Source organism: Cyrtonyx montezumae, unplaced genomic scaffold, assembly GCF_038088225.1.
Source record: "Cyrtonyx montezumae isolate F1298 unplaced genomic scaffold, pur_monq_1.0 scaffold_20, whole genome shotgun sequence".
Classification (NCBI taxonomy): Eukaryota; Metazoa; Chordata; class Aves; order Galliformes; family Odontophoridae; genus Cyrtonyx; species Cyrtonyx montezumae.
Genome location: NW_027071937.1, coordinates 1,978,798 through 2,001,018, shown reverse-complemented (window position 1 = coordinate 2,001,018; position 22,221 = coordinate 1,978,798). Strand labels below are relative to the sequence as shown.

The window sequence follows — 22,221 nt, the reverse complement described above, 5'->3', positions numbered from 1 at the left end:
GCAGGGCGCGCTCGGCACGGAGCCCGGGCCCGGCCCGGCCCCTCTCGCCGCCGCCGCGCTCCGAATCACGGCGCAGGAAGCCGGGCCCGGCCAATCCCCGCGCTGCTGCGGGAGGGCCCTCCGGACCTCCGCTCCCCCCCGGGTTGGGGCTCCCGAGGAGCGGCAGGTGATGCCGCAGCTCGTGCTGGAGGCGGCCGAGCGGTCGGACGGACTCCGGAGCGGGGCTGGGGCGTCCTGCGCGCGATACCGGAGGAAGAAAAGACAAAGGCGAAGCTGTAAGTGTTTGTTGTTTTTAAATAGGGCTTCTGTGACATCCAGCAGCTGCGGCGAAATGACTCAGCAGCAGCAGCAGCACCTCTCCGTGCTTTCTGCTTGTTGAAATTTCACTTCTGACAGCGGAGTGTTGGTTTGTTGTTAACAGGTGGCAAATTCAATTGCACTGATGAGGTTAGAAGTAGCTTTCAAAGCATTAAAAATACAGAGATCGTTTAGGTTTTTTTAAACAATTACTTTGCTTCAGAAGTAACTTTACAAGTTATTGTTCTGGGAACACACACTTCTGCCAGCTTGATTTCTTTTTCAAGTGGAAAGAAGACAACTGCTGTTTTTCATGACATCGTAAATGATGTATTTTCCCAATTTTTGTTGTATTTAAGCTGTAATTTTGTCTAATGGGGAAATATAGTGCTATATTGCATTGGCAATAGGGTTTTGTGTATGGTTGAAACGGTGGGTTAAATTCCTACAAAATATCTATGAAGTCCTGATGGAAGTCAGTGTGAGCTGTGGAGTCCCTGTGGAGTAGGGGCATTTCCTGGAAATACAGAAGTGGTTCTGCTTGAAGTAGAACTTGGCTGTTAAGTTAGCCTGACTTGCTGCTTGTTCATGGCATTTTTCTTCGAGTGGTGACCTGAGGTGCTGTGCTGCAAAGGCAGTGCATGATGACAGGATAAAGCTTCTGGGGGAAATCATGTTTGATCTTCATTGAAAGAGGAAATAGCATAGCATGAAATAAAGTAGAAAGAAAGGTAATAGTTGCATGTGCTTATAAATAAGCCCACACTTTATACAACGTGCCTGAGCAGGGGGGCAAGACTGCCTAATGCTGCTGCTTCCTGCACAGATTACTTGCTTATCTGGGATTCTTTTTAGGCAGCAACAAGGAAAGCAAACAGAACGAAGCACCATGAGATACACTGCACTTGTCACTTCTACGAATGTCAGTGAGATACTGCAGAACTGAACAGAAGTGTGCCCTGACTTTTTAAAATCTGTGCTGCTGTTCTTCTGCTTGACCTTTCCCACCATCGTTTACAGGCTCACATGAAAGCTCAGAAGGCAAGTAAAGAACAGCAGATGGAGGTAATGAACAAACAGTACAAACAGCTCGAGAGTCGCCTGGATGAAATGCTTTCTAGGATTGCTAAGGAAACTGAAGAGATCAAGGACTTAGAGCAACAGCTCACTGATGGTAACTTTTTTTTCCTTGTATCTAGGATAACATAATTGAGCTGATAAAAATGTTGAGGTACTAAGGCCCTTGATCGAGTCTGAGCTGAGTGATTGTTTACTGAACATATCCTTGTCATCTTCAGATTTGTTGTTACATCAGAAATTCAATTAAAAGCAGGATAATTCTAAGTGAGCTACTGATATTTCAGTACCCTTAGGAAACTGCTTTTTCATTTAGACTTCAGATAATATGTCATAAATATGCTAATTTCATAAATATTAAAACACTTTCTTAGCTAGAGCTTGAGCTGGCTGAGATTCACTTGCATCACTTTAATCTTCACAGAAGTGCCTTTTCTGTGTCATCTTCTACGTTTAAAAACTGATTTAAGAAGGGTACTTCATTAATGTTATTATGTATATGTTTACTGTAGAGCTGGCCTGTGTGAAAGCTGATGCCCCAGAGAAGGATATGATTTTTTTTTTAATGGTATAGGCAGAAAAGTAGCAAGTGCTATCTTAAATGAAGTGTGTGTGTGTGTGTGTGTGTGTGGAGGGAGGTGCATTAAGAACTGCAGGTGCTTTTCAACTTTTCCAGTGGTCAGGAATGGTAATATTGAAACTCCTAGCCTTAAAAACAGAGCACAAACATTTTCTGCTTGACATCGAGTTACTTGTTTTTATTACTTGTTTACCTACTTAGCTAGCTCAAGATTAGCAATGGCAGTTGTGTATGTTGGTGTAAGTAAAAATGGCTTCTTCAATACCTTGAATTCATTTTGCATTTCTGCAGGTCAGATAGCAGCCAATGAAGCACTGAAAAGGGATTTAGAAAGTATCATCACTGGATTACAGGAATACCTGGAAAGTGTTAAGCATCAAGCAAAACAGGCTAATGATGAATGTAAGGAGTTGCAGAAGGATAAAGAATCTTTGCTACAGAGATTGGCAGATCTGGAGGATGAAAGAAATAGCCTGAAAATAGCTGTCATGGATGCTGAAAAAATGAGAAAAGTGAGGTTTAATGCTATTTCTTCTCAAATTCAGATACCTAAGAATAAACTTAACATTAAACAAGCAACCAAAATTGGGAATGGCAGAACAGTTCTCTGGAAAAAATTAGTTTTTGATATGGTAACTTCAGTCAAATGTGTTCAAATGCAGTGGGAGCAGAACTGGGCCTTTCAAATGTATCATCCAGGTACTTAAAAAGCTTTCTTAGTATCTTAGTAAACCTTAATACCTTACTAATATTTATCACTGTAGGTTGCACCTTTGTAACTCATGCACAAGCTTCAGTTGAGGTCTGTCATAGTAGCACCATTGACTTGGCCTGTGTGTGTAATAATGCTGCCTGTCTTGTTTGAAATGTTTGGAGATTAGGTTTAGTGCCTCTATTTTGATATATTAGCATTCGAGTTAATTGTGAGCTCCTGAAAAATAGAGGAAGAGTGTCAGTGTGATTTGAGAAGTCCTGTTTCTGCTGTGTATGTATTTCTGAAGTGAATGTGAAATTCCAGGAAATAGCAATGCTAGAAGGGGCACTGCAGGAGCAGCGTGAGATAAACGAATCACTCAGAGGTGCACAAAGGAACATCAGTGCCTATGAGGCTGAACTGGAAGCACAGTTAAGAGACAGAGACACTGAAGCCAATCAGCAAAAGGAAGAACTGGAAAGACTGAAACAACTCAGCCAGGTGAGAGCACAGCTGTAATGTTGCCAAAGTGACAGTCAGCCTGGGCTGATGGCAGCGGGGTGGGGGAACTTTTCCTCCATACCATATTCTCCCCACCTACATTTGCAAGGAGTTGTTGGTTTAGGCATGTCCCAAAATGGAAGGTAGTATCAGTTCATCACCTTGCATTGCAGCAAGACAGAGTATTTGTGGTCTCTTTGTAGAGGCCTCTATATTTGTGGAATAGCAGATGAAGGACAAGGTTGGCCTTTGCTGCTTTTTCTAGTAGAAGTTCAGCTCTGTAGCTTTTTTTGTTTGGCTTTCTGCTGGGTAAGAACAATGTGTGCTTTAAGTTATGCAGCCCCATTTTGTCTTACTGTTTACTGTTTGGGATCCTTGTTTGGATTCAGATGCAGTGATATAAGGTGAGTGCCATCTTGGTTCATTTTCCATTAATCAGGAAAGAAATACAGCTTTACACATTTGGGTGATGATGTGGGGCTATTGATCTGAATGTTTTGTGTTTGCAGATGGAACTGTCAGCTCTGCAAGCTGAACTTGAGAAAGAAAGGCAAGCATTAGAGAATGCTCTGACCAAAGTACAGCTAGCAGAAGAGAAGGATCGAGATAATGATAAGCTGATTTCCCAGTTCAAACAAGTGCAGGTGAAGTATTTGTTGCCATAACAAGTTACCTGATAAGCTGTGTGCTTTTTCTTCTGTCATGGGGCAAAAGTGATAAGAATTTTACAGAGGTTTTAATAAATCTTGTTTTGAAGTTCAGTAGTGCTTCCTGACAAATTTCTTGTCTGGAGACCCTGCACCACAGTCTTTTATCTGACTGTTTTGGATGTTCAGATTGACCTTTGAAATAATTCTACAGCTGCTCTACTGTATTGCAGTGGGATTGATAAATTGTTTAGATCTTAATTTCCCACAAGCCTCATTCAGTACGTGTCAGTAAGAAAACTGTTTGTAATGGGGGGTGAAAAAAGCAGACTTTATTGCATCAGTTTTTCTTGTTGAGGCAAGCCTGGGTTCAGTGCTCTGCATCCACCAAATCCCATTTTCCAATTTCATGCAGTCAGAGGATAAAATGACCATCAGCTTATAAAGGATCCTCGCCAGATATTAGCACTATAATTTCTGCCACAGCTTGACGACGTGCAGAGCTGGTCTCCTTAGCCCAGTGTGGCTTCTTGGTCTAGTGTCTGGGGTGGAGGTGGCACAACTGCAGGCACTGTAGTGTATGGATGTTGTGATGGGCTTTGGATGTCACTGTGCTTTGCTTATGCAAAACTTTCATTAAGAAAAATCTAAGATCATTCTGAATTATCACTGGAATATGGAAATTTACTTGTTTATTTATTAGGGAGACAATAATCTTCTGAAACAACAGCTTAAAGATCTTCAGAATCAGCTAAGCCATGCAGTTGGTAACTTGGTACACCCTGAGGAAGTCCTAGCTCGTATAAATGAACTCAGGCAAAAGCTTCGGACCGGAGCAGGAGAGATTAAGTGAGTAAAATAGAAACTGTTAGATTTGTTAGCTGCATCCTACTCAGTATGACATAGGGCAGTTCAGACATGACCTTTGGCACCTTGTGTTCAAGAGGACATCACCTGAGCTCAGAAATCATATTACTGAGGGGAATATATGCTCCTCTTGGGTTTCATTACAAGGAGTGGAGAACTTTTCCTCCTTTGTCCACTGCTACAAAGAATGGGAATAAACAGAGAACAGAATAACATTGGGCATTGTAATCTGTTCAGCACTGTACCTGAGCTGGTGTATGTTGGATGTTTTAAGCTAGCACTACTGATCTGGGCTGTGTTGGTTTTTATGTCTGTTATTGTGATTTTTAAAAATCTTTCTCTTTCAGGTGTCAGAATTCAGATGATGTTTTGGGGAAAAGCCTTGAGAGTCTGTGGAAAGAATTTAATAACATCCTTGCTGATACACAGAGGGAAAAAGAGAAAGCATGGGAAAGACAGAAACAGTTGCAAGAGGAAATGATATCCCAGCAGGAAAAACTGGAAGATATACAGGAAAAATATAGACAGGCACGTATCAAAACTAGAAAAGCAAGAGTTCCAGCTTTGTCTAAAATCTGTGCCTTGCAGCTAAAGGATCAAGTTCTGTGACAAATGTAGATTTGTTTCCCTCCATCTTTCGAATAAGTACAGTTTTACTAAAAGCAGATAAATTGCACACAGTTGCTTGACAGAAGCAAGTTCAGCAACTCAAGTCAGTGCAGGGCACTGATTAGATGTTTAGAAGAGGAACTGGAACGTGATTAGAACAGGAATACTAACCACTATTAGAGTTCTGGTTTTTCTGTTGTGTTGAAGTTTCATCGTGTAAACAAAAACATCTGGATAAGCTGGTGAGAGTTTTGAAGAGGGAGGAGAATAAGTCACTGACCATTTCTGTGCTGTATATGCTGTGAAGTTCAGGTTAAAGCAGTAAAATTATTGCCTGCTCTTTTCATAAGACAAAGATGCCTGTGAAGACTTAAGTTGAAACCAATAAAGGCTATTTACAGTCCCAGTTTTTTTTAATAGATATGGCATATGCTCCTTAGCAATCTTTTCCTGGCTTCTGTTCAGTCTTTAATTTGACCCTTAAGATAATGAAGAGAGACTTAATTTTTGATGCTTGTATAACAGTGGAGTCTTGCAACAAGGAGTTTAATTATAGGTAGAAAAATACAGCCAGTAACCTTCTCTAAAGATCACATTCCATACAGTTGTCAGAAAAATGTAGGTACTCCCAAAATGTGATAGTTAGGAAAGGGAACTGCTTTCTGCTTTGCTATTCCTTAGGTATGCAATGTGCTGCTAATGGTGCTTTCAAAATATTTGTCCTGAAATCATTAAACCAGGATGGGGTTTTTGCATATTTCACATACAGGTTAAATCTGAAAACAGGCAGAATAAGAACAAGGTCCATCAGTTAGAGAATGAAATTCAACGTTTAAATGAGAAAATAAGGAGTATGGAAGAAATTCAGGGCCTGGCTGATCAACAGCTCCAGGAGGCAGATGAAGAGAAAGAGACTATTCTTGCTCAACTAGAGGACTTGGAGAAAAGGGTAGGAATGGGCACAAATGCCTGCATGTGTGCTCTGTGTTGGGTTGCTCAAGAAAAGAATATCTAAAGAACTTGTGAATTATTTTGCTGTTTAAGATGAAGATCCAAATGCAAGAGGGAACACAGAGGTTAAATATAATCTTTTTGTTTCTCTTAAACTTTATTGTTCATCTTTATTTTTATGATAGTTCTACGTATATAATGCAAAATAGGATGTTGTGGGAAGGCCTTTATTCTGTGCTGCTTTTTGTTTAAGACTTAACTGTGAAACCTGTTGCTTTCCTGGTTTCAGAAAAAAATAGAAGATGCCAGGACACAAATGCAATTTGCTAGTCTAGATAAAGAGCTGAAGGAATTAAAGAGAGCAGTCATCACTTCAGATGAACTGGCAGCTGCTGAGCTATCCATAGCTAAAAATCAGCTGCAGGCTCTTCATGGGACTGTTCTCAAAATTAATCAGGAACGAGCTGAGGTGAGTCAACGCTGGTAATTAATTGTTAGCTATAATTTAGCAATGCTTTCTAATGCCATAATAATCAGGACAGTCTTTGCTGCTCTTAAATTCAACTTCAAGTCTTTTAATTATCCTGCCACACAAGAGATGCTGCTCTGATCAGAGTCACATCTTTAATATTATAAATGAATGTCCAAGTTAACTTGGGTTAGTGGGCTGCCTTACTGCAAGTCAGAAGGTGGGAGAGAGGTAAGTTTTGTCTTCTAGCAATTGAAAATCAATGACTAAATAACATATTGTTGGATAAGACTAAGTAAAGCAAAAGGAAAAAAAAATACAGAATTTAGTTCATAAATGTAAAGCTTTAAAAATTGGAAGTGATTTTTTTTTTCTTTCTACTAACACTAGAATCTACTCTGTAGAAAAACTGTAAGGTTAAAGGAGAAATAATCTGCATAAACTGCTTGACGTTTTCTTGAATTCCAAAACAGAGTTTCTCATTAGTCTGCAGCTCACAAAGCTTTGTGAGACATCTGCAAGTTTGTGAGATGTTCTTGTAAACTAAATCTAAGGTGGAACTTCAATTTCAGGAATTTGAGGAAGCTGAAGAGTTCTGTGTTGAGGCAGCTCGTGCAGCTCGGGATCTTGCCCGAGCAGAAGCAGAAATAGAACTGTTACAACAGCTTCTGAAGCAGAGGGAAGAGCAAGTAAGTTGAAGCTGTGTTTCCTCTGTTATATGAGGAGGGTGACATGTATGAGGAGTGGTTGAGTGGTGTTCTGAAATGGCCATATTCAGTTGCCTGCTGTGGCCTTTTTCTTCCCAAGTTTTCCCAAGTCAGTATGTTCTTCCTTCCCCTGCACCTGCCAAAGAACAAATGGAAAACCTCACTGATGAGAGTGTTTTAATTTGAAGAAAACCTGTTTGCTTGAGTTTGTGTGGCTGCATATGTAAGCCTCAGTCATACGAGAGGATGGGAAGAGTAGTTTTGTTGCATCACAGTGGTACATGCACTTTGCTGAATGAGCATTTCTGTAGGGAACCGTAAGCTTGTTTGAAATTGTTCTGCCATAATCTAAACTGAAGTGCTTTGCTTTGATTTAAACTTTCTTAAAACAGCTTCAACACGAAATGGAGAAAGCTGGTGAAAAGATTGCATCAAACTCTCAGAAGTTAGAAATTGACAAACTAAATGCTACAGTGGAGCAACAGAAAGCAGAAATTGAGCGTTTAAGATGGTTGTTGGATAATGTTGGGGCAGGTAATCTCATCTGTATCTGCTGCAGTTACGTATGGATACAGAACAGCTCATTTCTCCATATTTCTCACTAACATGAGAAGCTGTATAAAGCTCAGGGATTTTACTCTAGAACAGGAAACCATCCTGTGCAGTTCTTACACTACTTAGGATACATTCAGTCCCTAAATCACTGTGCTTCAGTGGATTCTCTGTATATGAAGCAAGACATAACCTTTCTAAGTGTGGTGTATTCAAAGCACACAGCATGCACTTACATGTAGCACGTAGGCCTTTGCTTCTTTGAGCTTAGAATGGAGGAAATGATGGTTAAGGGCCTAATGCTTCGGGGTTCCTAGTTTTGCCAGCTGGCATGACACAACCTTTGGTAGTTCTAGTGGAATTCTGTCTTAGTACTAACATTGGAGTTGTGCTTGCTTTTTGGTATGTTTAATTATTTTCAATTAATTTGTATTAAGTTTGAGTAACGGTTCAGATAAGGCTGATTGTGTTGTGTATTGTTTGTACTGTGCTAGAATGCTATCAGAGATCAGTATAGAAAAAAGTGCAACAGTTGCCTGTATATGAAGTTGTATTTCTGCAATCTTTAAATGACAAATTTACAAGGGTAGGGGGGTATCTACATCACAATGTAATATTGATGTTTTGATTGTTTGCCTCTTGTCCTTTTTTTTTGTATTGTTTCAGATTAACATGGTAAAAATGAGAGAGAAGCTTTAAACTGTCTTTAATTACAGGTGATTACAGTGTTTCTGGCTTAAATGCTTATAGAACTGTGATTTATTTACAGGTAATAAGGATGAAATTGACAACTTACAAGGTGAAATTGCAGCACTCAGAAATGCACTTTCATACCAGAATGATTACATCACCAGTATAGCAGATCCACTGAAAAGAAGAGGATACTGGTATTACATACCACCATCACAGGTCAGAAATTCAAATCCTATTATGTAGAGAGCAATTTGATATGGAAAAAGTCTGTTATAAACTTGCATGGCCTGGAGGGAGCTTAGGAAAAAGGCATTGGTTGGCATGGAAGAGAAACACTCAAAGAGCATGTCAGATGTTTGCTGACCAAGCTGTTGTAGAAGTGTATTATAGGAATCCACTAAACATTCAATTTGGAGTACCCTGTTCAAAATGCAGTACTGTAAATTTGTTTATGTAAAGGCTTAAAAGGGAGACACTTGTATAGCCTGCTATTGAAAAGAAACAATGCTTTAGAAAGTCCATGATTATTAAATTTAGTCTAGAAATAACAAATAATGTAATATAAATATCATACATCTTTTCCTTAGGCCTCAACTCCTGCCTCCCACAGCACAAAAGATTCTGGAGTTGGTTTACAGTGTCCTGGTACATCCCCACCCAGAAGAGGGGGCAGTCAGGTCAGGAAGGAGGAGTTACCCACGTCAAGAGGGTGCTGGGTTTATTCACCAGTCAGAACCAGGTTGTGCAAAACCAGCATTGATAAAGGTGAGTCAGCCTCATGGTCTCAGGTGTGTAGGACGTAGTAAACCTGGGTTTGCTTAGGGTTCACAGCTGAATGTTTCTGATACGTATGAGTGAATTATGAAGATTTATTTCTGGTGAATCTGTTATAACAAACAGTGCTAGAAGTAAATATCTGTGTATGTACACTGTATTACTTTGAAGCATGCAATTCTAAAAATCCTTCTTTTAAAAGTGAATAACTTTTCTGTGTGTGTATAAAGCTAGAAGAACACAAGAAGATGGTGAAGGAAATGAGGAAGCTCGTGCTCACAGAGAGCTGCCCTTTGTACCACCACCTGGTACCGTTATCTATACAGTCCTCCCAGATGGTGCTCCTCTACCCCAAGGAACTGTGGCTTATGGCCCTCCCCCCACAGCTGCAAATGGAGGCTCAGTTGCTCCTGGATCTGTTGTCTATGGCCCACCTCCTCTGGGAGCCCAGATTGTTTATGGCCTTCTTCCTCCAAACTTCTCTGTCCCACTCGTTCCTTTTGGAGATACTCACTGCAACGTACCCAAACATCGTGGCTTGGTAAGACACAGAGTGGCAGGGTTATGAGCAGCTTAGGAGCAGCCTGTAATGCGTGCTTCTTCAAAGGAAGGAAGAAACCTTGCTTCTGCAAATTAAAGTTGGTTTCTTTTAAATTCCAAGTAGTTGTGTGGCAAGATTCTGGATCTGACAGCTTGCCCTGTCTTCTCTGTTAGTGGCCTGGTCTCTGCTATCTGTATCTGCTTATGTGTTTTGGAGCACTGAAATGGAGAAATAGAACAATCAGTCTTAATTTTGCTGTCCTTGTGTAGGAGAGTGAGCTCTCAAGGTTAGAAGACACTGTGCATCATTTAAAGTCTCGGAAATACAGAGATAAATGGTCAGGAGCAGCTGAGTGTAAATGTGAGGATGAAATGGGAAAGCTGCATCAAAACATAGAAGATCTTCTGCATGAAAGAGAAGAGCTGGAACATGAAGTAGCAGAGCTACAAAGAGCAGCTCAAAAACGTAACAAACGCAAGTAAGAATATCACCCTGGTTTTGTTTAAGCAAGTGGAAATATCTAGAACTTCCAATGGAAGTAGATTTTGACACGTTTACAATTCATGTCCTTATTGGTCTGTTACGTGCATTATGCAAACTCCAGGAGGCCTCTGACATTTTGTACTTCAACCTGTTGTTTTTCTTCCTGGGCTCTTAGGGACTTTATTGATGGGTATACTGAAAACTTGATGGCAGAACTACAGCTAGAAAAATCCCTTAAACATCATGAAGACATTGCAGAAGAAATTGAATGTATAGAGAAGACTCTTCTGAAACGCCGAGCAGAGCTGAGAGAGGCAGACAGACTTCTCTCAGAAGCTGAAGTGGAACTTGAGTGCACACGGGGAAAGGTGAGTAAAGCCCATGATGAAGTGCAGAAGGATTTCTGTGTTGTGTTGACTGCTTTAGGCAGAAGGTGTTTTGTTTTTTATTTTTGTCTAAGCAGTTTATTTTTACTTGGATGCCCTGCAACCTTTTATAAATGCTTCCATTTGAAAATAAGCCCTGGGATAACCTGTGCTAAAAGAAACCATTTTGGTCCTTGTCAAAGAGGAGGAAGCTTTTCTTTTCTGGGGCTGGAGGATAATACTCAAGTAAGGAGGAGGTCATTGTCAGACAGCTGACCTGCAGCTTATAGATGTTGAAAGGATGAGGTAGGATTGTTATCAGTCTTCAATTTTTGCTCTAGACTAAAGACATTATTCAGAAGTACAATCATGCCAAGCAGCATTTGTCCCGGACTGAAACTGAGGCAGAGGAGCTAGAGCAAAGGGCTCAGGAAATGGCCACTAAACTTGTGAAAGCAGATCAGCAATTAAGGTATGCTATTCTTGTGAGTTAGTATCAATTAGTATTTTTGCCTACAATCTTAAATACAATTTCTGAAAATCTTGGGGTTGGACTCGATGGTCTCTTGAGGTCCCTTCCAACCCCCACCATTCTGTGATCCCATGAAATGGGGACGAGGAGAACAAGATTCTCTGGAGTATCGAGATACTGCTTTTGGAGTGGGGAAGCTGTGAAAATGTTGATATTTAAGGACATAAATGCTTCTGTAGATCACTGCAGGCAGATACAAGGGATTTAGAGCAGCATAAGAAGGAACAAGAAGTTATTTTGAAGGAAATCAACAAAATGGTGTCTGCAAGAGACTCCGAGTTCCAGTCATTAAACCAGAAAGTAGAAATGCTGACTGAAAGGTAAGTGTGCCTTAAATTTACCTTAAACTAATGTCCTTCTCTAAGAACTGCCCCATGTACTTGGCTGTGCACAACCCCGCTCACTGCAGGGCAGTTGGACCAGATGACCTTTAAAGGTCCCTTCCAACTCCAAGGATTCTGTGATTCTATGTATTCTTGTTTCTTCTGAACCATGCCTTTATCTTTGTAAGTCTTCAGAAGCTTCAAGGAGATGTTCAAGCTGCAGAAGGTAATGAAGAACATCATCTCCAAATCCTCAGAGAAGCAGAAGACATTCTTCAAGTCAAGAAAACTGAACTGGAAAGGCTGAAAAATCAGGTAAGGGTACATCTGGTCAACTCAAGAGTTTAATTGTTTTTCGTGTAACTGGGGACTGTGAAGTGTCTTCTGTTCCAAACTGCCATGCATGAATCACCTAATTCTTAATTCTGTAATGTTTTTGTTACTGTTGCTAATATGAATTCCTGTTTGGCTCTTTTTTGGCTGAGGGGAGCGTTTTATTTTTTGGGCTCGTGAAGTTTGACCCTGATGTGGCTAGCATTTCTGGGTAAAAAATATTATTGCTGAGATCCTTGTGTTCTTACTGCACTTGAGAATAAGAAGCTTAAGTTCCTCTGAGGCAGTGCTGCACTGTCCAGATCAGAACTTATTCATCAGTTGTGGCCCTTATTCAGCATGTGAGCAAATGGAGCTCATTGCTCTGATGGAATTCTTCTGTGATATGCAATTCAAGGAAATCTGTAAGACTGGGAACAGTATTGCATTTGGTTTGTATGTGCATAGCTGCAAAACTGTGTCCAGATGTGGTGGTGGTGTTAAATTTGTGTATTGTAGGTTACTGCTCAGCAACAGGAGCTGTTGTTTCTGGAGCAGCAGTTAAGTCAAAGGAAAGAGCAGCTCCGTGTCCTTCAGGACTGCATTTCTCAAAAGAAAGGTGACCTCAAAGAAGCTCTTCGAGATGGGGAGACTGAAGCAAAGGAAAAACAGCACCAAATAAGAGTAACTTTCCAAATTAGTTTTCAGTTTGTTGTATCTCTGAAGAACAGCAAAAGAATAGAGATATAAAAACATGACAAGGTTCCCACAAACAGTTTTGCTTTCTACATCCTCCCCAGGTCTGAGAAGCAGAGCAGGCGAGTTTGTGGTTCCTGTTAATGAACCTAAGAGGTTGGACCAGGTGCACAAATAAGAAGTAGAACACTTCTAATTTCTGGGTAGTACAGAATTGGTCCTTTGAGAATAGAATTGCATTGAATGAAGGTCTCCAGAGGACTTACTGTTGCTGTGGCAAGCAGCTTCTAAAGCAAATCAGTCTGATCAGTGTGCTTAAAATGCAGCACTGGTGTGAGTCAGCTGTCTGTCTCCATTCCTGTGTTCATGTTCATTTGCTCAGAAAGGAATCTGTACTTTCTTGTGGAAGAAAGACTTCTCTAGATTCATACACTCAGCACTGAAATAAAAGCAAAGAACTGAGATAAACAAAGAACAACAAAACCAACGCTGTTGTTTTCCTCTGGAGATACTTTTTCTGGTCCTGAGGCCTAGCTATTCACTTCAGTGTTGCTGTGGATCAAATTTTTTATGGAGATTGGTACTTCAAATTGTCTACAAGCAAGGCTGTACCCTAAATGTCACATCATTTTTTGCTTGTGTACACCATCAACTATATTCTGGACAGTTTAATTCTAGAATTTGTAGGTGACAGAATTCTTACACTTTTATAAATATTTAGAAATTATTATTAAAGGAAAAGGACAATAATGACATTAATTTTAACACTGTTATTTACATAGGAAGTAAAGCTGCTTCTGGAAGATCTTAATGCTGAGAGGAGAGAACTGGATGTCCAGATTGATGAGAAAAGAGCACAGCTTTTGTTCATAAAGAAGGATATTGGAGAAGAGGAAGAGAATCTTCAAAGAGTACTTGGGCAAATTAACAAGCATAAGATAGGTAGGTATTATTCAGGGCAGACTGGAAATAAATACACTCTAAGATGCTGGCTGTACATCTGTGCAGTTATCTTTTCTTCAGTCTTTTTGAGTATTGTGAATGGCTGTGGAGAAAGCTTTCCCTGTATCTCCCAGTTAGAGACAGACTCCAACACGGAGCTGACTGGTTACCCTCTGCTTGAGATGAGGCAGTGCTTTGTGTTGCTTTGTTCTTGGGATTGAAGTTTTTCATCCCAATGAGAAAAGCAAACCTACATTAGGACCTAAGGGGTGAGCGTCAGTGCTCAGTGCTGTGTGATGGAGCTGGCTGCTTGCAGCACATTCCCAGAAGGCATCAGGATTTGAGGGGGAACAGGGGGTTACCCTTCAGGCAGCTGCATCCTGTCAGATCATGGCAGGTGCAGTCAGCAGCGGCTTACAGACTTGTACTTCTGAAAAAGAAAATTGACTTTGTAGTCTGCCAGTTAGATACCTGTCCTGGAGTAACACCCCAGGCAAAAAGGAAAGAGGAGACACAGGAACCTGCAGCTGTCGAGAAGAACACCATCAGATCCACCAACTGAATGAGTACACTGTGCAGGGATTGATCAGCATCATTTCGTCCCCCTCCCATTGTCTTTTTAGAGAATAAAATGTATGTAATCTGTTTTATAATAACCTTTGATTTCTTTCTTATTAGAACTGAAACATGTTCTGGAAATGCTGGAGATTGAAAATAATGAACTTCAGGGTTTGAAACTACAACATGACCAAAAGGTCAACGAACTAGAGAAGGCTCAGGTTGCAGTTCTAGAAGTAAGTATTTATTTTATAGCAATTGTAGTAACAGAAAGAAGAGAGGTGTGTTCTGTGAGTCTGTTAAGATCTGGGTAACTGTCCCTGTGAAGTTGGAGCACCTCATCCTGCACGTGATCTGTGAATGAAAGGCTTTCAAATGCTGCAGATAAATACATTCATATTCTTTTCCACTGTGTGTGTGGCTCACGATTTTTCTTTCCCAGGAGAAGTTAAAACTGGAGAACGTTCAGAGATTATTTCAGTGTCAGCAAGGGGAAGTGGATTGGCAGGAACAGCTACTCCAGAAGGACCGTCAGGAAAAGGAACATCTGCTTTCTCAAATGCACACTCTGCAAAGTAATATTGAGTCTCTGAATAAAGAAAAGCAAAAGCTTGAAGAGGACTGTAAGAGTTTGGAAAAGACACTGTCACAAGCCAGAAGGTGGGAGCAGGGAGGGATTCATTTTCTGCAAACAAAAGTGATGGGAAATGCCTTGAATTATAGCTTGTCATAATTAGAAACACAGCTGTAACTCTGGTACCATAGAAAATGTCATTTCTTACTCTCTCTGGGGGCTTTAATTTGGTCACATCTACTGTCTGTCTATAGCAGAATTAGAGAAATACAGCCATCAGAGCCACTGAATGCAGAGGTGTTTCTCATGGCAGTGCAGTGAGAGATGTTATGAAAAGCAAAGTGCACTGCCTTGGAATGAGACTGCTGTCATGTTCTGGCTGCTAGGCAGTGTCCCCTGAGCTGAAAACCAACTGCTGAAGTGCAGCTGCTTTGGGTCTGCACCGTGTGCCTCCAGCACACCACCACTGTGTTCACATTTCACAGAGACTTGACTGCTGCTGAAGACAGCATGGGAACCACGTTGTCCAACGTAGAAAAAATGGAATTGGATATTCAAAACCTGCAGCAGGAGGTGGATGTACTGAATCAACAGAAAAAGTCACTGAAAGGAGAGATGGCTGTTATACAGAAAGATCTTCAAGGTAAAGAAACTTCAGTTCTTCTTTTAAACTCTGTGGCACCTTATGTTAAAAGTCACAGTTCCTGTAACAACGTCCGACTTTGAGTAGTACTGATTACTTGTGCTCAAACATCCACTGGCAGGAAGGACTTACTGTGCTGAGGTGAGAACTCCTCTGTTTATTCATTTAAAGAAATGTAGCTGTGAAGTTATTTCACTGACTGCTGATTGAAAGTGCCTTTCACCAAATATTTTTCTAGAAAAAAAGGACGAACGAGAGATGCTGAAAGGAGAATTGAATGCATGCAGGCAGCAGCTCCAGCTGGCAGAGCAGGTCTGTGTGGGTCAAATACAGCTGGGTTTAATGCACAGTAAATGGATGTTCAGAAACAAGGGACAGTTCTTATCACTATTGTCAGTCCATCACCCGTTTCTTCATCTAATCACACTGTCTCCAGATCAGATCCTTTGCAGAGCTAATAAACAATTAGTTAATTTCTTTGTTCTTGTTGGGTTTGGGGTGATTAGGACTGCCACAGGTGCCTCAACAGATGAGTTCTCTTTTCCTCTTTTGAACGTGAAGGGAAGTGGCAACTGTCATGCTGGTGCTGGTCAGGTTGTTCAATGCACCTCGTGGGATGCGAGTCCATTCCTCACGTGGGGTTTAGAGGTGGTCACTGTTGGGTATTACTTATTTTATGTCTGTACTTATGTGTATCTTCTGGCATTTAATCTGGTGGTTTCTATTCTGCTAATTCACTCGGGGTTGGTGGACTTCAAAGTGGTCAGGGATGATGGGTTACTTTCACCTGGAAGCCTTTTTAGTCAGACACCTGTGACCTCTGCCAGCCAGTCATGGCTGTTCATCTTCTGTTCTCTCTTTCAGAGTTTGAAAGATAACACAAAGCACCAGGAAGAGCTGCTCAGAGAGCAGGCAACCCTGAAAGAAGATATCCTAAAACGTTTAAGGAAATGTAAGGAGTGCCAAGAGAGACAGAAAAAGAGAGAGAACCATTTGCAGCAGCTCCAGAAAGAGATTGAAGAGAAAGAAACAATACTGGCCAAACAAGAAGCGGTAAATAACCCGAGACTTGTTGAGCTTCTGCCTGGCCTCTAAAAATAATGCAGGCAGAAGAGCTTTGGGTGCGAGTTCACTAATAACATGCATTCAGAAACACATAGCATTGCTTCAGGAGGAGTAGCAGTAAGCAAAGCTTCTCAGCATTCAGTTCTGTCTTACTGAAAACCAACGTTCCAGCAGAGGACTCGCCCTTCTCGGCAGGGTCATCGTGTGCAGAGCTGAGAGCAAGGAGGGCACAGTGCAGTGCTGTGTCAGCTGCTGCTGTGATGCTGGTTTGGCTGAGGATGTGGACTGACAGAGATGATTCTCCATCGTTTCTGGTTTGTCAGCTGCCAAAAAGAGCAGCTGGATATGGTTGGGAGAACTTCTTCCCAGCATTTGTATATGCTGTGGGAGATGAGTGAACAGCAGGGGATATCTGAACTGATAACATGGATTTCAAGTAACACTGACCAAAACCAGAACTCAAAAAACTAAGCAGCAGGAGATTCAAGACTCTTAACTTGAAGCTTATTTCTGTTATCTCAAAGCTGATTGTTATGTTGAGTGGTTTACTATTTGCAGGTATTTTTCTCTTCTCTTCTGCTGCACTTCTGTGTGAGACCATCAGCTTTGTGGACATTACCTTAAGTGGTATCAAAAATGTTAATCAAAAAAAAACCTGAGGGAACTGTTCTGAAATTAAGGGGGAAATGTGATGAATGCTTTTGGACTGAGTACCAGACTGTATTTCTTCTTTTGGATTTCTGCTGCTTTAACTTCTACGATGTCATTGGATGGTATTTGTTCTTATTAAACTGTACCAATTTAATCTTTTCTTTGTTTTTGGCAGATCCTTTATAACCTCCAGCAAAACTCAGAACACGAAGGGAAAAAACTGGAAGAAAACACTGCTAAACTCAAAGAACAGAAACTCCTTTTGGAAAAGGAAGTAATGGATCAACACAAGAAACTGGAACAGGCAGTAGCAAAAGTAAAGCTGACAGAAGAAAATAACAGGAAGCTGGAGAAAGAAGCATCTCAATTTGCAGCACTTGAAGAAACTATCAGAAAAAGCAGTAAGATCAACCACACAAATGTTTATCAGTACAGTCTGTGGGCTTTAATTTTAGGGAAACCAACCAATAATTCTGTTAGTCTTGCTTGGATTTTAATTCAGCACTTCAGTTGGCTCTGTCATTAAATTCTGTTGCTCAAAGAACTGAAATTCTGAGGCAGCTGTAGCTGTGTCACCTCTCACCTTGTGCCAGTGTTTAACATTACTCAGCAGAGCAGTTTGAAAATATTAAATGTCTGAAAATATGCCAAGGTATTTATATTTCTCCCAATCAGTGTCAGTTTAAATATTGTTTACAGAACATCAGATATCAGAAAAAGAGCTACAGTTACAACAAAAAAATAAAGAAATTCAGTCTCTTCAAAAAGAATTGGAACTCTCCAAGTCTGAGCTAAACCATCTCCAGGGGCAGCTAGCAACAGAGAGGAAGAAAGCTGAGAAACAAATCTGGAGTCTGAAAAAAGCAATGAAAATGCAGAGGATGCAGCTTGAAAGAGAACTGCATGTAAGTCTTGATTGGAGGAGGGGAGAATGGTTGAGGTTTTTGCTCATTTTTAAGCAGTAAAATGATGGAATACCCCTTTTATTGCTGAGGTACAAAAGCCACGCATTAACTTTGGGATTAGATGGATCTTGACACAGCCAAACTCTGGTATTTGTAGACTGTGCTGCAGAGTACCTCCAGTTGCTCTTATTTAATGCTGTTTCTGCATTTGAACTTGAAGAAATTGTTTCATGTCGGCTCTCTTGATTCACTTTCTCAAGTGGGTGCTCACAGTAGAAGGCAATCTCTTCTGCATTTTCCTAGGTACAAAAGCATGAGAATAACTGCCTGCAGAGTGGTATAGCAGCTGCTGAGCAAGTGGCACAGAACAACCACGAGCGAACCAAGTGCCTCATCAGAGAGCTCGGGCAGATCCAGCAGGACTACATGGATCTCCAAAGCCAGGTGTGACCAGTACCCAGATGGCAGCAGTCTGAGCACCTCACAGGAAAGAGAGTGAATGCTGTAGATGGGGCTGATCTGTTCAGGGAGCTTGTGATTTCTGATTTCAGTGGTCCAAACGTGAATACTTCAGAAGGAAGATTTGTTGTTACGTTCCGTGGGAAATTCCTCTGGGTTGATGTGCTTGATGTGACAGCAAAGTAGTGAGACTGTTTTCTTGTAGGTTAAGACTCAGGAAGACCTGGAAAGAAGACCAAAGGAAATAGAGACCACAGCAGCAATGCTTAAATTGGAGGTGGAAGACAATGTTAAGACAGGGTTTAAATCTTCAAGCCCCTCTTCTCCAGAGCTGTTGGAAGATTTGGAAGCATTTTCTGCAGTGAATAGAAGTCTGCAGTGTGGATCTGATAACCTAGAGGAGACGCTGTCGCTTGCTGACGCTGACACAAGACTGTTGTCACTGGACAAGAAGTTGGATTTCTCTCAAGTCTTCCTAACGGTAAAAAGCTTTCAGGAAGCAGCTGAGTGTGTCCGTGGGTGACGCTCAGTTGCTGAATGTGTTCTCATCTCCATCAGGATGAACAGTGGCGTGGAGAGGCTCTCCGAGAGAAACTGCAGCACCATGAAGATCGGCTGAAGGTGGCACACCGCTTTTCTGTGCACAGCTATGTCTGCTAGGACAACGCAGGCTCGTGGGAGGTCCCCCTCCAGCCCTCACAGCCACTCTGTCCATAATGAGCAGCTGCAGGGTGTCTTTGGGTATCTTGTTAGGGGGAGTAGGAAAGGAAAGCCCAGCAATGACATGTTATATTGAGATGAGCAGCATTAAGTAGTTATGGTTGGATTTCTGAGTACGCCAGCATGATTCTGTCACTTGTGTTGAACTGTGCTATGTTGGTAACATAACCTACAGTTCAGGCACTTGTGGCCATTTAAAGTAGAAATGACAGCACAGTTCAGTTAGAGTGTATCTGTTGTTCCTTTCAAGCAGCCAATGAGAGGTGCCATAGAAGTGCAGCTTATTTCTGACTTGGAGAGGTGAACTGTTTACAGAGAAGCTGCTTTGCAGCCCTGCTGTGGGCCGCTTGTGGTGAGAGAGATTCTAATGTCTGTCCTTTATGGCCTCGGGTCCACAGCCTTCTTACAGGTACTCTGCAAAACACTAAGTGGGTACAAACAGAACTAACCCTTTGTTCAGGCTCAGCTCCAGCACTGCATGTCCAAGCAAGTCGATGTGTTGATCAGAGGAAAGCAGCAAACCCAGGGCAGCCTTCGCAGCCTGGAGCGCCGCGTTGCCGCGCTGGGTGACCTGGTCAGCAGCACTTCCTCAGACTCGCTGCTCCCAGCTGGAGGTTCGTTGAGTCTGCTGCCTCTTCGAGATGCTCTGAGTTTCACAAGGACACAGGTAACCCTCTGCTGTGATAACTCGCGTTGCTTCTTAAAAGCCTTTTTAGCTCACTCGTTGTCTGCTGTGCCCATGCAGCTTCCAGCTGCAGGCTTTCTGAAGGTGGGACAGCCACGCTGTACTTGTTAGCTACTGGCAAAGCTCTACTTGGTGTGAGGAAGATAGGCTTTCCCCTAAGATTATCACTATTTTTAATCCATTTTTTCCTTCGTGACCTCAGCTTTCAAAGGCAGGAACTCATTGCTGACTTGTGCTTCTCCCAGGCTGCTCTGCCAGGACACGCTCGCTCCCGCAGCAGCGCGGCCTCAGCGGTGGCACCGCCGCATTCCTGCTCGTGAGGAGCACCAGAGGTAGGAGATGGCTGCAGCCTCATCAGCACTGAGTACTGATCTGTGTCTTAACTGTGGGGGCCCTGGGCTGCAGGAGGAGGGAGGTGGGCCCAGCACTGCTCCCAGAACACTGCTTTGGGATGAATGAAAGCGTTCTGTGCGAGGTGTCCCAGCAGTCAGTGCTGTTTTGGCTCTGTACTGTTGGACACATTGCTTGTACACTTTCACATGACACAGCTGTGTTGACTGACATAAACTACTTCCATCCCTAATCCCAGAATCGTACGTACCCGATTTTAATTAGTGTACACTGTGATACTCAGCACTGGATTACATGTGGGCCCATAAATGATTCAAACACTGATACTGCAGTCATCGGTGCTCAGCAGAGAGAAGAAAAGCATCACCCACCTACAGCCACTGCAGCACACGTTAGTGAATCTCAGGACATGCAGAGCGTCCGTGCAACTGCAGGTGCTGCGTGTGCTGAGCGAGCTGGGGAGAAGAGCAGCCACTGCAGTCCCAGCACACCAGCAGTCCCAGCACACCAGCTCATCAGCGTGCAGAACCACTCGTGTCCCTTGCTCTCGGACAGGCACTGGTGCTCCTTGAGACTGTGCCATCATCTTCCTCTTCTGAAGCCTTCTACCTCACTGCTCTGTGAACCTTTGCTGGAAGGGTATTTACCAGCAGCAGCAAACAGTGCTGTGCTGTGCAGCTTTGGTGTGACAAAGAAGGGAGCTTTATGTATATATGTTATTTTAAAACGCGGATGGAGGAGTGACTCAATGCTGTTCTCATTGGGGTGGGGGTACTTCTCAGTTTACAGAGTTGTCACGTTTTCAAATGCATGACTTAAATAAAACTATTTTTGAATACTTTCTTAAACTGCTTGTGACCGCAGCTCCTCCATCCTGCCTTTCTTCTCCCAGAGCCTTGTTTCTGGTTCCTGATGTGCAGCGTGTGCTGTCCTTGCGCTCCTTTGTTACGCTGCTGTTCATGCCGTAGCAGTCACTGGTTAGAAGTTTGTATTAAGTGCTGCTGCAGTTCTCTCTGAATCTGTGTCACTTTCTGACACGTGAGCAGAGCCTTTGCAACAAGCTGGAAATGCCCGTGCTTTGTCACTAAAGAGCAGCAGGGAACGCAGGGCATCCTTCCCCCATCGCTGCCATCAGCCGGCAGCACTGTCCCGGCTCAGTGGCATTTATGCCCCACTTGCACAGACCTGTTACAGCCTGCCATGTTTTACCTCTAAGGCCACTCCTAAAGAGACAACCTGAGCGGTTAAAGCATAACTGCCACCATCAGAAGGGAATCTTTTGCATAACTTCTCTATCTGCTTTCCCTGACTGCAGGCAAACACAAGTGCCCACACAGCGTTTGTAAGCCAGTGCAGTGCAGCAGGTGGAAAACAGGAAGGCAGGAGTGAAGAGGTGCAGTGTAAGTGTGCACACCCTCAGCCCTAAGTCACAGCACAAGCAGAGAGGGCCGGAGCAAGGAACAGAAGGCACTGTCATTTATCTAGATACAGGTACTTTATTTACAAATATTTAGATTAATAGCATTGTTACATCAAATGAGGAGTACAGCAGTCCAAACAAATCCTTCCTGTGACAGAAACAATAAGACCTACTGTAACTGATTCTGGGAATACAGGTATTGCACCTCAACAAGCTGTAGTCATTAGAATATTTACTTCCAAACCTCATGGCAGCAGCAGGTCCTGGTCCCTGGGCACACCCCGCTGTGCTACAGCCTCGGGTTAAGCAGGACGCAGTAGCGGCAGAGCTCAGACATACCCACCTACTAAAGAGTACTAGTTAAAAAAACCTAACCAGACAAAACAAAGGGACAGCGCACAAACAAGTCACCCGAATCCTACGGTCTGCACGTTCCAGTTGAGTTTTTGGCTTTTATTTAACATTGACTGTACAATACTCTGGTACCACTGCTGACTCACACATCCGAACAGTTCATAGTTTTAGTGTCTGGAGAAGGAATTTAAGACTACTTTGTATTTTAAGACTCGAAGTTGGAC

The 22,221-nt window shown here is 42.3% G+C and overlaps 1 protein-coding gene across 1 annotated transcript in view; it reads left to right on the top strand.

The window, feature by feature from the left end:
• Nucleotides 1–21,649, top strand: part of CNTRL (centriolin) — a 30,839-nt gene extending 9,190 nt beyond the window's left edge. The window contains exons 12-43 of the mRNA XM_065737186.1: nt 1,318–1,471; nt 2,246–2,466; nt 2,973–3,149; nt 3,659–3,793; nt 4,500–4,645; nt 5,011–5,191; nt 6,042–6,221; nt 6,513–6,692; nt 7,265–7,381; nt 7,792–7,933; nt 8,721–8,860; nt 9,232–9,409; nt 9,649–9,959; nt 10,229–10,437; nt 10,618–10,810; nt 11,149–11,279; nt 11,519–11,659; nt 11,851–11,977; nt 12,494–12,658; nt 13,453–13,612; nt 14,291–14,406; nt 14,613–14,830; nt 15,230–15,387; nt 15,626–15,699; nt 16,252–16,440; nt 17,279–17,504; nt 17,803–18,008; nt 18,312–18,452; nt 18,673–18,948; nt 19,026–19,088; nt 19,648–19,854; nt 21,539–21,649. Of these exons, the coding sequence (XP_065593258.1) occupies nt 1,318–1,471; nt 2,246–2,466; nt 2,973–3,149; nt 3,659–3,793; nt 4,500–4,645; nt 5,011–5,191; nt 6,042–6,221; nt 6,513–6,692; nt 7,265–7,381; nt 7,792–7,933; nt 8,721–8,860; nt 9,232–9,409; nt 9,649–9,959; nt 10,229–10,437; nt 10,618–10,810; nt 11,149–11,279; nt 11,519–11,659; nt 11,851–11,977; nt 12,494–12,658; nt 13,453–13,612; nt 14,291–14,406; nt 14,613–14,830; nt 15,230–15,387; nt 15,626–15,699; nt 16,252–16,440; nt 17,279–17,504; nt 17,803–18,008; nt 18,312–18,452; nt 18,673–18,948; nt 19,026–19,088; nt 19,648–19,854; nt 21,539–21,649 (5,373 nt within the window). The remainder of the gene's footprint in view (nt 1–1,317; nt 1,472–2,245; nt 2,467–2,972; nt 3,150–3,658; nt 3,794–4,499; nt 4,646–5,010; nt 5,192–6,041; nt 6,222–6,512; nt 6,693–7,264; nt 7,382–7,791; nt 7,934–8,720; nt 8,861–9,231; nt 9,410–9,648; nt 9,960–10,228; nt 10,438–10,617; nt 10,811–11,148; nt 11,280–11,518; nt 11,660–11,850; nt 11,978–12,493; nt 12,659–13,452; nt 13,613–14,290; nt 14,407–14,612; nt 14,831–15,229; nt 15,388–15,625; nt 15,700–16,251; nt 16,441–17,278; nt 17,505–17,802; nt 18,009–18,311; nt 18,453–18,672; nt 18,949–19,025; nt 19,089–19,647; nt 19,855–21,538) is intronic.
• Nucleotides 21,650–22,221: the final 572 nt, after the last annotated feature.